The following is an 18,769-nucleotide window of genomic DNA, read 5'->3' as shown; positions in this document are numbered from 1 at the left end:
GAGGATGTATTCAACCTTGGGAAAAAACGGTGTAACGCTTGTTGAAATTTTAAATGCTCTCGCTGAACGGTGTTAAAATTTCTAATCATCGTATTGGGAATTGTTGCCACATAAACGCGATGTGAGTTGAATGAACTTGACAATACAATACGTTACAGTTCTTCAACCAATTTTGCCGTAATAATTGGAAATATCCACTACTAAAGACCAAAGTTAATCACTTCAATACTCTGATCCTCATTTTTTTCTAGTATCTATTTACTACCAGGGATCACTCCATCATAGAAATCTCAAAGAATAATTTTTGAGAAACTAGACAGCGGAGCTCAACTTCCGTTCGCCTCGCCCGATCACATTTTTCGTAACGCTCTCGTCACGTATTCACCAGCTTACTCCTTGAGCCGAGCGCGCGTAAAGAAGTTTTAATACAAAAAGAAACTGACTGCAATATCAAAGATTCACAAAAATTCAATTTCAAGATTTGGTGTTGGGAAAGAAACTCCATTAATATTCATTACTACACCAAAAGTTCCAAACAGTGCATCATAAGTTTATTTTTTTCATTGAGAAATATTCGACATTTTTTGCATTTTTATAGTACAGTAACGACTGAAAATGTTGAAGAGGTCATACAAAGAGTTATGTGATTTCTAGGGGTTTGAACATATAGGCCGGAAGATGAATTTGAATTCATTTCATAACGACTGAAAATCATACCGGTGATGGATTTCTCCAAATACTTGATAACTCCAAACGTGTCAAAATTTTTGAGATCGGTATTCAATTATGTTTGTGGAAAGTTTTGAAACCATTTATTACCTATTGAAGATTCTTTGTCCACGCCTATGTTGAATTTATGATTTTATGTATTTAGTGTGTAGTGAATTTTATGTTTCACCTTACTACGAGAAATTTTTCATTTCATGATTCACTTCGTGAATAACATGTTCTTTAAAAAAAAACATCTTTTTTTAAAAGATCGTTATTCACAATATAATATTATGGAATCATTTATGGCATATTAATATAATAGTGATTGAAATAGAAGATATTTTTATTACAAAAAAAATTGAAAATCGCACTCAACTGAATATTTTTGAGTGTAAATATTGTCAGCACTGACTCGCAGTTACTGAAGCTAGTTAATGCTCTTGCCTCCGATGAAACTGACGAGTTTCTTCAGCTGAATTATTGGTCATTTCGAAAGTTTTGTCCGTGTTGATCTGATGTGTTTTTGTAGCTTCATATCTCAATAAATATTTATTCTACTGTGTCGTGATATACAGTGCTTTTCTTTAATGTCCCCTTCCCCCTTTTATTTTTTGAACGGGTCAACTCAAAATATTGAAATTTGGGATAATGAAATTGTTGCATGAATATTTTATTTTGAAGAAAAATTGAGAAATGGAATTTTCAACATGGCGACTGGGCGTCATCTTGAAAAAAATTAAATGGATGGGTTTTGTGACACATCTTTTTAAAGCTCCTGACAAATGCTTCACAATCCTAGAGTATAATCATCAACTTCTACAATATGGCGGAAATTTTAATAATTGCCTGAATACATTGACATTTAACTACATGATATGAGGTAATAAGCAGTTCAGAAGATGCTCGAAATTGATGCCTTGAACTTCTTGACATATGAAGAGCCTATCCGATATTTCATGCCGAACATTTTCGAACACAGTAACGTCAATATCTCTATTGAAGAAGGTTCAGTTTCATACACTTTTTGCTTTAAATAATCCCATGAAAAAAGTTCAGAGGTGTCAAATCTGGCGAGCGGGCTGGCCATTCTGTGGAACCTCGACGGCCAATCCGACCGGGAAAAGTAGTATCCATCTTATTGGAATGCAATATCCATATAGAATTCATTAGAATTCGCTTCGACGATTTCAGTGATGAGAGGGTCAACAGTAGTTTCCAGCATATTCAAATACAGTTCCTCTGTTAAATTTTGATCAATAAATAGAGGTCCTACAATATGGTTTCCCAATATTCCTGCCCAAACGTTGATTTTTTCTGGATATTGGATACGTGTTTCCCGGAGAACGTGAGGGTTGGTGTCACTCCAATAACGGCAATTTTGTCTGTGAACATTGCCGTTTAAAAAAATGTACATTCGTCACTAAATCAAATATTGTGGAGATAGGTAGGATGCCTTGCAATGGTTTCCGTCATGATTTCGCAGAACTATGTTCTTCGATCAGGGTCATCTTCAATTAATTGAATGGATTCCTCTTCAAAAGTCTCCGCACAGTAGAAGGAGACGTAATAAGTAGACTGTTCAGGATTTACTACCATCTCACCAATTATATGCACTTGATGTTCTTCCGGAATGGACTTAACAAACCTTATCGGTTTGTTGAAATTGCCATATGACAGATAAAAAGGAATATTTCTAGAAATATCGATATTGATGTGTTTGTCTTCAGGCAATTATTAAATGTTCCGCCATTTTGTAGTAGGTGAAGATATTGACTTCATATTCTAGGGTTGTGAAGTATTTGACAGGAGCTTCAAAATTATGTATCGGAAGACCCCCCTTTCTATTTATTTTTTTTTCCCAGATGGCGCTCAGTTGCCATCTTGAAACTCAATTTCACTTTGAAATAAAGTATTTATGCATTAATTTCATTATACCAAATTTCTAGTTTTTGAGTTGACCCGTTCAAAAAATAAAAGGACATTGAAGACAAAAACAAAGATCGACGAAGGATGTTGTATTCTACAGGCACAAAAAATTATTTTTAGCTTAGAATGAAAAAACAACTCATGAATTTTGGTACGGTATGAATATATTTGAAGCATATTTTTTGCAAGTTTCACCTGTAGTTACCACCAATGGTGCGTTGACTCATTTTCCAGATCATTGAATATAGGTATGCTAAAAAAAAATTTATTCGGTATGAAATTCCTAGAATGAATGCAGCGCTACATTCCGTACTAGTACTTTAGTGATACTTCAAGAAGGAGAAAATAACGATTAAGAAAAGCGTAAATTAAAACGAAAAACATTTTCTTATCTCAAACGCATCAGAGAAGCCGACAATAAAAAAATGTTTGTTAATTCTAACTTTCGATTATCTTTTAAGTATCTAATCAGTGTTTTGCTTCGAATGTATTCAATGCTACTGAACGAAATGTATGGTTTTTGCACGGCTGCAATCAATCAGGGAAATACTCCATTGAGAGTTATTCTTGTTTGAGTGGTTTAATGTCTGTCGTTCATGTAAGAATTCTTTATATAGTTATTACTTGAACTTCCTTCGGTAAGAAGCCTGTGAGAAATTCTCACTGACAGTCATTTAATAATACTGCGAAATGTTCGGTACTCTTTAATTATTATTGAAACTTTCAGGAACCAAAAAATTGATTTCAACTCCAACTCATTGACATTAGTGTGATATTTAATTTTTATGTGTAGGAACTATTGTTTCTCCGCTAATTCGAGTAAAATTTTATGAAAAAGGGCGAAAAAGAGTTCCAACAATATATTCATAAGCAACTATCTTTTCGAATTTATGTAAAATTATTGTTGGCATTCTTATTCAAATATCAGTCACAAACAAATTTTGAACTTCTTGAAATTAAATTGGGTCTATAAATAGCAGCATGAAGTTCTAGTGACAGATAAACTCGTTGTAAAAGTTAATTCATATATTTTTAGAAGTCTATATCCATTGATAAACTTAGTGTTTTACTCTCCCACTTAAATATTAAGTACGATTTATATATTATAGGATGAAGAAAAATATTACAAAATTTGTAAAAAATAAAGAAGAATTTTTTACACAAAAAGTGACACCTGGTTGTTATTTTTTTTGTAGTATTTAAAAAAATATATCGTAAAAATCAATTCGTTTAGAATAAATCGTTTATTAAATAAATAAATAAAATATAAACAAAAAAAAGTTTTTTCAAAATATCAAAGGGAAATAGAAATTATGGTTTACAAAAAAATAGTGTCTCAATATTCATATTTGGTAGCAAAAAAAATTGTTAATCAACAAATGCGTTTTTAAGCAATAAAAAATTTTTTTTCGTGGAACGATTTTGTTTTTAAAAATCATAATATCCATCACTGATAAAAATCCCATAACATAACATTTTTCAAAACAAATAGAGCTAAAAATTATGAAAAATCATTTTTATGTAACTTTAAATAATAAGAATACGAATGAATTTTAATATTGAAAAAAAAATTCATTGCTCATTCAATCATTGATCATTAATAAAGTGGAAAATCATAATTTTTTAATTTTTCGAACTGAAATCTTTTTTGAAGGCTTTCAAGAAGTAAACAAAATTTGAGGTTTTTAGTTAAAAAATTATAAGGGTGTTTATGTGAATTCAAAACACGTGTTTCGATCACCAAGTGATCGAAACACGTGTCGAGGTGTTGAAAATAACGATTTGCTGTTGGGAAAAAACTCCAGAAATATTCATTACTACACCAAAGGTTCCAAACAGTACATCATAAGTAAAGTATATCTAATAAAATAATCATGAATTTTTGTTCATTCAAACGTCTAGAAAGTATGTGAATAGTTTTTTCTTGATAATGATATTTAATGGGTTTGAATAATTTTTATTGTTCCAAGGTCCATATCGGCCAGAGCGTGCGGGACGCGAATCGCCCGGTTTTAGCACTATTTTTGCGTCTAAATTAAAATTATAAATATTGGTGATGAGTTCCGGCAGGTGAGACTTTTTTTAGTACATTTCTTCCTCTTCGAAGATCTTTTTTCAAATTTCGGATATCTTTGAAATTTTTCGAGATATTTGCAAAAAACCAATCCCTCCTTTTTTTACTAAATTGTTTATAACTTTTAAATTTTTTTGAGCCCCTCTTAAAATTTTTCAAAAAGTTGCTGGAGGTCATTCTGAATCGAATGGGCCCTGGATCATAATTTTCGGTGCCCTTGGACAGAAGACCAAAAAAAAGGATCTTGTAACCCACACTATAATATGTCTACAAGAGCAGTAGAATAACCCTCTAGACGTTGCTACTCCTACTCGAACCATTATGTTTTTCTTGATGTTCTTAGTTATTCCGTAATTTCCTTTTTCATACTTTTCACCTATCGTGATCAGACTTGAATATATCAGACAGATCAGACTTGAATATATCAGAAGAAATTAATCTTATCATTAGCGACCTCTCTGCTGCCTCAATACAGTCTTCTCCATTTGCCATGTGTTCAATGCAAAGATATGAGTCAAAGTCACTAAGGCTTAAGAAAAGTGATCAACTTACTTTTACTTTTTACAACGCACTAGTTTCATTGTCTTCGTTATTCCAATTAGTTGTTTTCCGCTATATTCGAATACTTCAAGTAGCATTTTTATTATTGTTGTTATCAGCCATGTAATTAATTGATCTCATAGTTAACATGAACACCAAATTCATCAATAGTTAGCAACATGTTTTGACGATTAGGCTTTATCATAATTTCACATTGATAATGATCTTCAGATACATTCGATTTGGGCACAGACGTATTTCATTTGAAGTATTCAGAAATGCATAGCTGTCCTGAAACTGCATTGCTTTCAAAGTGACTCGCCGCTTGTCAACTGTTCGAGTATCCCCTCGGTCCCCCGGACTCGTCTCATAGAAGCGACAAGCGTCGTCGACCCGTTTGGTAGGCTTTTGGGGGTTTAAAACACCAAACCAACTTTTCACCAAAGCCATAAATCGTAACGACTGACAGGAAGATCTGCGATTTTCAATAGGTGGTACCATTGTAGCTCTTCAGGTTCTTACGACGATTGAGTAAGTACCAAGTGGAATAATTCAAAAACAAACTGAAGTGACAATGATGGAGATACGTACAACATAAAGAATAGTTCAGCTTATAAATTTACTCATACAACTATAAACTGAAAACAAAACTGGTCATTTATAAAAATGATCACCAATCTCTAACATATAAATAAAATAAATCAACCGAGATGAAAATATTAACTATTATAACCAGAATGAAAAAAATAAAGCAACAATAATGACAGATGTACAACAAGACAAATAGTTCAACCTGTGAACGTACACTCACAACTATGAACTAGAAACTTAACATTCATTAAAATTATCTAAAATTTCGAATATATAAAGAAGATTAAAATTTTGATCCAAAAAGAAACAAGAGATGAAAGAATCAAGCATAGTTCAACTTATAAACATAAATTTACAACTAGAAATCGGTGATTTTTGAAAATAATCTCAAAAATCTAACGTATAAGAGGAGATATGTGGTATTATTTACACATTCACCGTAAGGTCTCTATTAGGATCTTCTGACCACAAACTCATTTCAGTGTTGAGTAAACTACCGATAAATGTTTAGCATTACAGATCAGCTGAATGGGAGGATCTTGAAGACCATTTCCGAAACTTCCCCTGGCTAGATGTTCGTTTCAGCTCTAAAGATCCATCAACTTGTGTTTCTGAAGTCACGGAAGTTGTTCTATCATCCATGAATGCATATATTCCTTTTTCAATGAAACGACCTTCTAACGGAAAACCTTGGTTCAAAAATCTCGCTTACCGGCAGTGGCGCAAAAATCACAGTGCTGAAAACCAAATTAGGTGTGTTAATGCTCGCAACAGCTGTAAACTTAGGAAAAATGCTTGCCAACCTCAACGGGTTTAGATCCTCCTGGTTGGTAGCTGAAGCTATTAATCAGAACTTTACAAAATCCACAATTTCACAGTCGATTTTCTGTGAAAGGCACCACCCACTATTTCCACACTAGAATCCACAATGTCAAAAATTACTTTTTGGCAGCGTCTAGTCAGGCGAATTTTGAAACAGCCCAATATTAACAATTAACAAGTGCCCTTCATCGTACATTAAAAGTGTGCAAATGAACTCGCAACAGTATTTTGCAGAATTTTCAACCTGTCTTACAGGAAAGAGTTTTTTTTTGAAGATTGCTCGCATTTAGCTTATTTCCAAAAAGGACAAGAAGACTCTTCCAAAACACTATGGATCAGTGGCTTTGCTATCAGTAATATCAAAAATCATGGAGAAAGCCGTAAACCATCATATCCTCAAATATTTGACAGGCTTCAACATCTATCATCATCATCAATATGGCTTTCGGAAACAAAGATCAACAGGCGACCTCCTATCATATGTCACCCATATTTAGAATAAAGCAATCGAGAAACATGGAGAGTCAAGAGATCTTGCCTTTGATATTTCTAAGGCCTTTCACCGTGTGTGGTAAGAGGGTTTGCTGGCCAAACTTCGATGTTATGGCTTGTTGGATCATTTATGTGTATGGCTCTTCAGCTTGCCGAAAGAAAGTTTTCTGCAAGTGTCCGTCGATGGATATGTCTCGAATACTTTCACCATCAACGCTGGTGTTCCCCAGGCATCCATATTGTCCCCAACCCTCTTTTTACTGTATATCAACGACTTATTGAAAACACCCAATAATCCAATATATTGCTTTGCTGACGACAGCACACTTGTCTCCAAGTCTTTGGAATCCAAATGTAATCATTTGGATTCCAGGACATCGACTGCGGATTCAGATTTTCACCGGCAGCACGGGGTTGAATATTTTAATGAGGATCTAGACGTAATTTCGAATAGAGGGTGAAAGTAACCAGGTTCAATTCAATGCCACAAAAACCTAGTGATCGGTTTTCTCAAAAAAAATAAATGTCTCCGAACCGGATATAATAATGTCAGGTCAGACAATTCCACTTTCTGCTTCGATAAGTTTGTTGGGGGTTAAAATGGACACCAATATGATTTGGCTTAATCATGTCGCTGGAATGAGGAATGTTCCTCCTGACGAAAATCAAGTAGGTTTCATAAAAGAGCTCTAAAACAACGCATTTTGAACTTATCATTTCAACCTTTTCCTTTACAAAATTATTTAAATACCTTAAAAAGAGGAATGAAATAATGCATTCAACATTTAAAGGGATTCGTTTCTATTTCACTATTTGGCAACATCGGTTATCGCTAATAAAGGACAATGAATCTGTACCTGTATGAGACAAACAAAGATGACATATTTCAGAGGCGTGCTGTTCTGTTTACTTATGTTTCGAGTTCCAAGACATTTTGTGTGTAACCTATCTTCTTCTATATAAATAAATAACAAAACAACTGTTGTTTATGTGGCTTGTGGAGGTGGTGTTGAACTATAATTTATATTTTGTCGTAATTGTTGATTTATAAAGATACTTTTCCTTTTTTGAAGTAGAATATCTAGGTACGTATAAATTATTGAACTCAACTTTATTTTGTTCAAATTTTCATTTGCTGTAATAACCCAAATTGAGGAACATTCCCCATTGCAGAAATACGCGACGGACTGTGGCTGCTCATCGTTTCACAGTATACCTCAAACTTCACTGTTTAAAACAGTGTACTTGTACTATAAACAGTTTTTTCGAGAAAAACTCAATAGCACGAAATTGAAAAATTTTACATGTGTTTAATTGCCAACAATTCTTTAGTAGTTTGTTCCGGATGCATATGAATATTTGATGAACTGTAAAACAATGTTGGGACAAGCTTCAAGACGCCGATCATTTTTTATTTAATCTCATGGGGTTTTACAGCAATAAAAATTATCTGAAAAACGCCAACTGACGATATTTTCACCGATAAAATATAAAATTAGTTTCCATATAATAATTCTTTTGCATATGAGTTCATTTTGAAATATTTGCGATATCAACAAATATACATGAGTAACATTTTGACAATCGCCAATATTTTTTATTCATTTTTGAAGCAGTGGGGATAGAAAATGTTATTAAATTCTGATAATAGGATTTTCTGTTGATAATCTCGTTGGACTGTCAATACGAAATATTCTTTCAATAGTTTGGGTACCGCTGATACTTCCAAACCGGCGAATGAGAATTAAAGTCCATTTCGGACTGAACAGCGGACGCGCCGCCCGTCGAATACAATGGCCACTTTTCACTTAGCATACTCCCGAAATGTCGTCTGTTCAAACTTGAGACATGCAGGCACATACATCCCTTGAAAAATAATTGCCCCCTTTCCATCGTTCTCGTTTCTCCTGTCACACAACAGTCGCTCGCTCTCGTTTGCCTAAATGCTAATAAGGACCCACACAATACGCAATACCCAAACAAACAAAAAACTAACGTGCTATTTATTACTGGTATTATTGAATTTAATTAACCGGCAACCAACAGGGACGTATCTGTAAGTGATATTTATCTTAAACCCAAAATAAGTGTGATGCATGTATTAACGTATTTTTATAACAAAGTACAACTTGTAGGAAGGAAGAATGTAGGAAGAGCTTTCTAAATTTCGATATGGTCCTGTCCATGAGATGCGCGTTAGAAGACGGAGAGAGCGCTCAGTCGCAATAATACAGATGGGCAGCACAGTGTACGACAAAAAATATATATAGTGGAAATTGATTTACTTCTAAACACAAAGTTAAAACAGGACAAACAAGGGAAGTTATTGCAGATTTTATTACCTTCATGAAATAAGAAGCAGATAATGGTACTTCTTCAGACGTGAAAAATGTAGATAGTGTAAAAGCAGAGGGGCGAGTTGAATACCATTAATAGAATACATATATATTGAAATGAACGATGTTGAGGATGGGGAGTTGTCCTCATTTTCCACTCCAGATATAAAACAGAAACAGAAAAGCTCTGAAAACTATACACGATGATTTTGATGAAGGGGTTTCTTATCGATATCTCATCAATTTTTATATATACGACAAAAAGATTTCAACTCTGCGACGAAAAAAATAATATGAAATTAATAGTGGTCAAATCAGAAATTCAGTACTTTTTGAAAGAAACTAATAATAATTCACATAGATGAAACATATCATTTCATCCCACATTCAAAGTTGGTACGACAATTCAAATGATGGACTGTATTTTCCAATTTTAATCAGACGAGGTGATTGCAAGAAATGTTAATTCCCAATCTTCTTCAAAACAGTGTTCTACTACTAGATGCTTCGCTCCTTGATACAATACTAGATGCTTCACTCCATACAACAAAGTGCAAAGTTGAAAATGATCCGAAATGCCATCTTTAAAAACAGAAATGAAAAGATGGTTAAGACGAGCTAATCTATAATCCACAGACAATATGCTCAAAATCGGTCTGTATTCTAAATTAATACCTATAAACCATAATTTGAAGTATATGAAATAGTTAGGAAAATCATGCAGCCAGAGTAGCAAGACTGCCACCTTATCATCCCCATTTGAACCTCATCAGATTATTATGATCGATATGGAGCTGATGAAAGCGCGAACAATAATTTTGAGTACGTTGAAAGCTTGTGTGACGAATTATTCATGTCGTTTTTTGAGGGAAAATGGGAAAAACGATGCGAACACGCTAACTGCTTCGAAGAGTTTCATTCCTCCTGAAAACCTGCTCTTGATTTAGCTATTGGTAATATGATTATATATACAGCTACAGTAATATCTCAGGAATTCAACCTTTGAAATGTGTATATTTTCATGCGATGATATTATCTTGTGAAAAAAGGTAATAAGACCAAAATTAGCCTGTTGATTGAATTAGTTTTGTTCAAAAATAGTATTCACAGAGGCGTTTACTTTGATTTCAGTAGCAGTAGTTGTTAGAGATTCTTCTTTAATAATTCCTGTCCATTTGTTCACATATCTGTTGAGCAGTAATATATTGATAGTTCTAGAAAAGTTTTGAAATGAGTTGAAACAGCTGGAAATGTTTGTTTTGATCAAGAAATTTGTAGTGTGACACGGTAGTGACATATTTTCAAAGCCTAAATTTTTCAATAGATATATCTAAGACAAAACTGTCCAGTTTGCAACGTTGTCTTCTCGTATATATCAATTGTTAATTATCTCATTTTAATTGTGAAACTTATTGATTCACGCCACGTTAATGCTTATGTTGGACCTGTCTCGAGGTCATTTTTATAATTAATTTAAAGACTATGCAACTAGCATTGTATTGGCAAATACCTGGTATGACGAAAATAAAATATATATGTAAATAACGGACACTCAACGAAATTACAGACAAGTTTTTATTGGGAGATGGATTGTAAATAAATATTATCTGAAATCAGTTAAATAGTCTAGAATCTCAGAAAAACAATTGTTTTCTTGCCAAAGTTTCTAACTTGATCAAATTCTTTTTCAGGGTTCTGTAACAGTGAATTTTATATAAAACATTTTTTTTTTTATTTTATAAATTATATATTTTATACTTTTATATTTCATGTTGTGACAAGTAATAATGAAATTATAATAACTATAACTGAATTAAAAAATCATCAGACGTCCTAAACAAATAAAATATTCGAGACAATACATCGACATGAAACAAACGAATGCTTTTAATATAATTTTGACAAGGTATTTGTTTTTATTGATGTGAGAAAAAATCAGAATAAAAAAAGAATGTTTTTCGGTATTTTACTGATTGAGTTGAAGTATGCAGTATTTATGACATCGGGATCTCTTCTAGTGTTGACACTACCGAGCCTGAGGATATAAAATCATTTCGCTCAAAAGATTTCCAGATGAATATGGTGTGACCCATGCTCTCTTTCATGATTAACAAGGGATGTGGGGTTTTTGATATTGAGTTATATAGAATCTGTTACGTGCTCAGGAACTGGTGTTTTGATGTAACGTCCGCTTTGGCCAACATAACATTTGGGACAGTTTCCACAGTTCAATTTGCAAACAATTTCATTATTACTTCTAACAACTTGAAGAAACGACAACATTTATGAAGTTTGTGGCAGGTATGTTTTATAAATCTCATCGTTACAGAGCCCTGAAGAAGAATTTTATTATATTTGAAACTTTGGCAAGAAAACAACTGTTTTTCTGAGATAATTTGATCCTGTTACCGAACAAACCTTTCTAAATATTTTCTAAAATGTTATGGTTATGAAAGCTGACTTGCGGAATTTTTTAATGTGCATTTTTCGTTTGGTTCATTCGTGACAACGTCAAACAGCAAGCACCGCCAAAATTTCCAAACTGTTTGACATTTGAGAAACGAACACCGGTATGATGGACTAGACTAGTTAATTACGGTTCTGCCCCGTCGCGGCTTTTGTTTTATTTCGACGAAATTCTAACCCAACCCGGATCACTGAAATGAGAATTAAGTTTTATGCATCCAAGAAGGCCATGCTAATTAAAGCAAGGTCATACATACATAAGCAGATTTATAATGGAGACGAACAAAGATGATGATGTGAAAATTGAATGCGCGGTGTAGTTTGCAAGAACATTGTGTGGGAAATAATTAAAGAAATGAGTCTTGAGATCGATATGCGTGATTGCTTCATCGGGTGGATTGATATATCGATATACGGAATCTATTGTTACTTCATTTTAATATTATTACTATTATTATATGAATCCTGAATTATTACGTGTAAGGTTAGTCAATAATAATTTCTTCAAAGACGAAACTGAAACCTTTCTTCTTTTTCTATAAATTTCGTTGAATTCAGTGAATAATTGAGACTAGAATTTATTTTTTGGGAAATACTATTAACAACAAACAGTCATTGTAACAATGAAATATTTTAATATGCATAAGTTTGAATGTGATTACCTGAATAGATCCAAAAATTAAATTTGAATATAAGTTGTCGTGAAAATGTTTTCCACCTGTGATAGGTCTTAGTGGCAATGTAGATTTATGCAAATACTACTAGCAACAATATTATTTTTCTTTCGATGTGGAAAAAAAAGATTCCCTATTTTTTATGAATATTCACTTACTTTCTTCACTGGAACATAATCAATGAATCATTGTTCTTACAAAATAATTCACATATTCACTACCTATATTTCGGAAATATCACTTGTGTTGATGAATTTTGAAAGTCTCTTCATTGATACTATTTTCTTTCAATTTCTTATGCACCAATAATTTTTTTACCTTTGATAATATTTAAATTTTCCTATAATGTCAAAGCCTATAATGTCAATTTAAATTTATTTATGTAACCAATTATGAAAAAACTAAAGTAGCGAAATACCGCAGTGTATCATGATTTACACAAAAATAAATTTTCTTACGTGTTTGTTACATTCTTTAAACTTTAATAGAAGGTATTCCTTCATTATTTCTCAAAAAATTATATTACCGATTCAAAAAAATCCTATTATCACATATACTCATCATGCCTTTTGCCAGTTTGATGTCTTCAGGTAAACTTCATGTAGGTAATTAATACCTAATAAGGTTTATTCACAGAAGAAAAAAATTTTACATAAAAAAGTACAACTGTGAATAAAAAGCGGGAAGACGGAAGCTATGTGAATGTTTCTTGACTGTATTGTGGCCATCTCAATGCTGATAGTGATGAAAAAAATCTACATGAAGCATTATTATTATATACATTTATTCGGATAGGTTTCCGCGGTCAGCATCAGTATGTTGTCCTTGAGTTCGGGTTGAACTGCGTCTGGACTGCTATCTGGGAATATTCTGGTTTACAAAATCTCTGAAAAATTCTTTCTCCATCAAATAATCTATCATCTTTTTTTTCGACATTTTTGAGTTGTTAATGTTTTGTTTCTGGTATGATTTGGTGAAGGCGCGGTCCCAGATAAGAGGCATTTTTTGTCCAATAGTTTTTTCACATCGAGGTGTAATAAAGCGCACATTTCTATTTCTAGTATGATGAGGATGAATCACTACTTCTAATGAAATTTTATTTTGCAAATTATCAAATATATTCGAACAAAATAGTTGACGTGCATCAAGTACACCAGCTTTCTTGTAGAGTCGCTTAAGTGAGTTCTATTTTAATGTAGAATAATTTTGAGTATCCATTTCTGTGTATTATTTCAAAAATGTTCAAGTGGTAGTCATTCACCCCTCGCCACCCTATTATCCCAAATGATATTTGGGATTGTGATTGTAATTAGTTACAAAAAGTAAAACTTCATGATCACAGTAAACTTTGAAAAGTTTGTTGATAAAGGACATTCCACATATATATGCTTTCATAAATAATTCATCATTATGAATTGGGACAGGAAATAAATTGGAAAAATTGATCCTATCATACCAAAAATCTGGTACGATATTTGCCTCTCATCAAAAACATCTTTATAACTTTTGTTTTATTTCTTTCAGCTGGTAGGGGTACTATACGGTACTACATAAACTCGGGTGATCCAGATGGATATTTCAGAATCGATCCAATTACTGGAGCCATTATAACATCTTCAAGCTTGGATCATGAGAGCAAATCAAGCGTGCTACTAAATATTCAAGCTACTAGTGGTGAACCTCCTGTATATGGGCATACACAGGTGAGAAAACAGTTGTCAATCTTTCTTTGAACTGGATACATTGAATATTATTTTTTTCCTGATATTTCTCCTTCCAACTTAGATCAAGTACATAACCCTATTATTATTTTCAGACATTTCGAGCATGGCTAGAGCTACTTGTATTTCAGCAATTGAATCGTCATTTTGGGGATAGTCAGATATATATTTATGCCTCTCAAAAATACACTATCAACTGTTCAGTCGTTTCTGCTCATTTGGATTTTTCCCTTCATATAATTTGATATAATTGCTAATTCAAATCTAGACGTAGGGGAGGAACGTATTCATGTTTCAGAATAAAACCCACTCAAGTTCAACCAAACCCTCCATAGTTGTCCGGTTTCTTCATAAGTTAATTGCATACAATTTTATCTTCCTTTTTAGAAGCTTCACTTCCAAACTGGAATGTAAAATGGGGTACAATATAAATACAGAGCAAGACACAATGTTTTAATTTTGAATGAGCGATCTTCTATATCAATTAATTTTTCGTATCATAAACCTAACTTCTTAGGATATGAATTTAAAATTCTTCTGAGAATCATGCCTAGAATCGCCCTCTGAAATATTTATTTCATATTTAGGAACATTTTATATAGTGGAAAAATAATTTATTATTACAACTTTTTCAATAAAAGCACAAATATAAAATATTTGTAACAAAAGGGTTGACAATTGAAACTGAAATGATATAAAAACAATAAATACCAAAAACAAGGAACTCTAAAACAGATACAACAAATAAATTATCTGGATACAATGTTTCATTAAGTTTCCATTAGTATTATGGCATTACCATATATTCTCTATAAGTATTGTGAAAGCATTTATCAATGAGGGAATATGTACGGAATAACATTTATTGACATTTGGAGAATTTTTTAAAATGTCTGTACTTAAAATGACCTTAGCAGGTTTTATGAGATTAGCACAACACGTTTCGTGATAATGAAAAAGATGTTAAAACATAAACATAACATAAATTCAAGCAGCCTTACAAACCGATGAAATACGCGTGATGAAAAAAGGTTTCAATTTTCATGGGATTTGTTTCACATGGTGAATTACTCTGAAGGTTTAGATCGCATTTTTGTTTTGAGTTGCTTTGTTTTGAGTTGCTACTTACTTTGTTCAAAATCAAAATTGATAGTTGAGAACATATTTTTGTTTGAGTGGATTTCAAATCCACTGTCAAAATATACAGTATAGCTTTATTCGATGTACTGGGTGCAAGCTATCAACCAGCTGATCAAACGTAAATGTTAACTGTTTTGTCTTCGATCTGTACTACGCCTGTTGCATCTTCGTCTTCAATAATGCCTGCCGAAAGTGTAGACGAAATTTAAAGCATTTAACCTGATGAATATGGCCAACAGACACAATATTTGAACTTTTTCGACTTTTTCATATAAAAATTAAATGACAATTATTTTACAGGTAAACATCGAAATAGAAGACGTAAACGACAACGCTCCCGAGTTCGAATCTTCCACGGTCCGCATCTCGGTTCCAGAAAACGTCGAAATAGGTTTGCCCCTCTATTCCGCCCACGCCATCGACAAAGATTCCGACAAAAATGGCGTTGTTCGCTACAAAATTGCCAACAACGCTTACGGGGGCCTCTTCAAAGTCGATGCCAAATTGGGCGATCTAACAATTACAAGACATTTAGATTATGAAACGACCCAACGACACACTCTGGTCATTACTGCTACCGATATGGGCATTCCTGCACTATCTGCCAACTTGACGGTGTTCGTCGAGGTACAGGATGTTAATGATAATCCGCCAGTCTTCGAAAGGAACGAATACTCTCTTAGTGTTTTGGAGTCTCTGCCAGCCAATACACAGGTAAGTTTCCTCGATATTATAACCAGTATTTTGAAATGTTGTCTGGTTAGTTGCTTAGTTTGCGGAACTTATAATATACCCCAATCTTGGTGTGAATTTTTTTGTACGCTGCAAATCGCGAAGGTTTATTGTGGCTCACACCAATCCAGTCTTCACCAAATAAGTTAAACTTAACAAAGCCGATTATTTGATGGAATTGGCCAATAAGTAAAAATCTCGCAATAAACTCTTACTTGAAGCCGATTAGTTTGTTTGGTGGATTATTTTTCCGGTCAGATGGAAAAACTATGCCAAACACATAACCTGATTTACTGCAATTTATTTTTATGAAATGCAATCCCTTATTAAAATTATCTGTGGACATCATAACACTGTTGAGTATTTGTTATGCATTGTTTGGAACTGTTTGGTGTAGTAATGAATATTACTGGAGTTTCATTCCAGCACCAAACCGTTATTTTTAACACCTCGACACGTGTTTTGATCACCAAGTGATCATCTTCGAAAGGAAGATTGATTTTATGAAATTCAATCCCTTATCAAAATTATCTGTGGACATGGTTACACTGTTGAGTATTTGTTATGCACTGTTTGAAACTGTTTGGTGTAGTAATGAATATTACTGGAGCTTCATCCTAGCACCAAACCGTAATTTTTAAAACCTCGACATGTTTTCATCACCAAGTGATCATCTTGAAGAGAAATATTGATCTTCCTCTTTCATTTGTGAGGTTCAAAAAGTTCATTCAGTTTTTACTTTCTAGTTATATTGTAATTTTTATATGTTGGTGGAATGTGGAATGTTTTGAAAGAATGCTTGTAATTGTCGATCTGTACCTGTAAAGCGGGTTATAAATCGTCATTATATTTATATCAATAAATACAAATTTTGAAAATTGGGTGAATAGTATTTTCGAGAAAATTTCAGCAATAATGGGACTTAGAGGATAACCCATTAGATATACTGACAGTACTAATGCAATACTAACAATACAGAATGAATTATTGGATTTGTATGATTTTTGAGCATTTCATCTATCTGTTTGATGATTCTTCTGGAGTAATGCATGATAAGATATTTGTGAAATCGAAAGAAACCAAATTGGAGTTGGGTGAAAGTTAAATATTGGAGATGTTTTTCATTATTTCATGCGAGTTTTTGATACTGAAGGAAGATGAGAAGACGGTATTATCAGGAATTTAGAAATTTTATAAAATAGTGCTGTTAGCAACGATATTACTAATCTGATGAATGCTGTTTATGAAGTTTTGTCTGCTTTTGCGAATGCAGTGCTATTGTTATGAATTTTTTGTCTTATTGATTTTAGTGTTTTTCGTTTAAAGTTGTAACTTTCGATAATGTAAGCTGCCCTACGTTTGAATTCATTATTTGGAGTTGTGAATTCTAGTACAATTTCTAGGTTTTTTGATGAATAAGATGATTCTGGTATTTGTATAGCAGGTACTTATATTATCATCAAGTTGTTTGATTGTCACTGAATGTCACTTTGACATTAACGGATATTATTCCGTCGTGATTTGACTGAATATTTGAAAATTATACTTGAACTGTATGAAATAATGCCACTCAAAACCTATACAGTTACTTACTTTTTAGATGGCAACAGCAATATCGATTATCTGTGATATGATGAACAGTTCAACGAGGAACAAATTCTTTATATTTACGAAAAATCTTCAGCTTATTAAAATTTTGATGATCGCAGTCCAACCCTGACATTCACCTGTATTCGCAATTTATACCTCCTCTTAAAAAAACTGTCATAATCAGCGTCCAATAAAAATGAAAAAGGTCGCTTGTTAGGTGACCTTGAATACTCATCTGAACCGCCCATAAATTTTATTGAAAAACCAATTGATATTATGCTCCACCGGTCTAGTAATTCGAGCGTAACTTTTAGACAGAAACAGAATGACGCTTCCAGTTCCTTTGATGTTCAAAAGTAATTTGTTTCATGAAAGGCAAAAAGTGAACAGTATATTATTCCTGAGATGATGCTACTTCCTCTTCGATTTTTTTGTAATTCCGATCTTTTGCTGCGCCTTAAAAATAATTCAAAATATTTTTTTTTAATCTATACTCATACATGCGAAATCTATATTTATAAATGCGAAAGTCAGTCACTTAACACTCACACATTCATCTCTGTTTCACCGTACTAGTAATTTCTAGGAAGCTAAAATGTGGTATATAAGGTGCTTCTTAGGTCTTAGATGCGCACTATGAAAGGATTTTCGAATATTACAACTGGGGCGCCCCGGTGAGAATAAAAGGGGAGTGTTTACATATGAAATTTCGTAGGCCGAAATTTCGTATGTAGGTTCCTTTTATGTTGTAAATGTGCAATGAGAAAGGATGTTCCAACTGGGGCACCAGCCGCGGGGGGAAAGGCGCGTTCATAAAATAAAATTATATTTTCATCACCGTTTTTCCGTACTGCTAAATTTTCACAGGCTAAAATTCTGTATGTAGGTACGTTCTATGTTTTAAATGTGCAATAAAAAAGGATTTTCGAATATTCCTACTGGGGCGCCCCCCAT

General features: G+C 33.1%; 1 protein-coding gene across 5 annotated transcripts in view; it reads left to right on the top strand.

Moving 5' to 3' along the window:
- Nucleotides 1–18,769, top strand: part of ds (dachsous cadherin-related 1) — a 456,386-nt gene that overhangs the window by 409,740 nt on the left and 27,877 nt on the right. For all 5 annotated transcript variants that reach the window (XM_074181624.1, XM_074181623.1, XM_074181625.1 and 2 more), the window contains 2 exons: nt 14,157–14,335; nt 15,794–16,207. In XM_074181624.1, coding sequence (XP_074037725.1) covers nt 14,157–14,335; nt 15,794–16,207 — 593 coding nt within the window. The remainder of the gene's footprint in view (nt 1–14,156; nt 14,336–15,793; nt 16,208–18,769) is intronic.

The sequence above is a fragment of the Leptinotarsa decemlineata genome, unplaced genomic scaffold (genome assembly GCF_025532065.1).
Source record: "Leptinotarsa decemlineata unplaced genomic scaffold, Ldec_3_MD MMD2_tig00026314_RagTag_RagTag, whole genome shotgun sequence".
In the NCBI taxonomy this organism is placed as follows: domain Eukaryota; kingdom Metazoa; phylum Arthropoda; class Insecta; order Coleoptera; family Chrysomelidae; genus Leptinotarsa; species Leptinotarsa decemlineata.
Note: the sequence above shows the minus strand (reverse complement) of the source record. Positions and strands in the feature narration are given on the sequence as shown.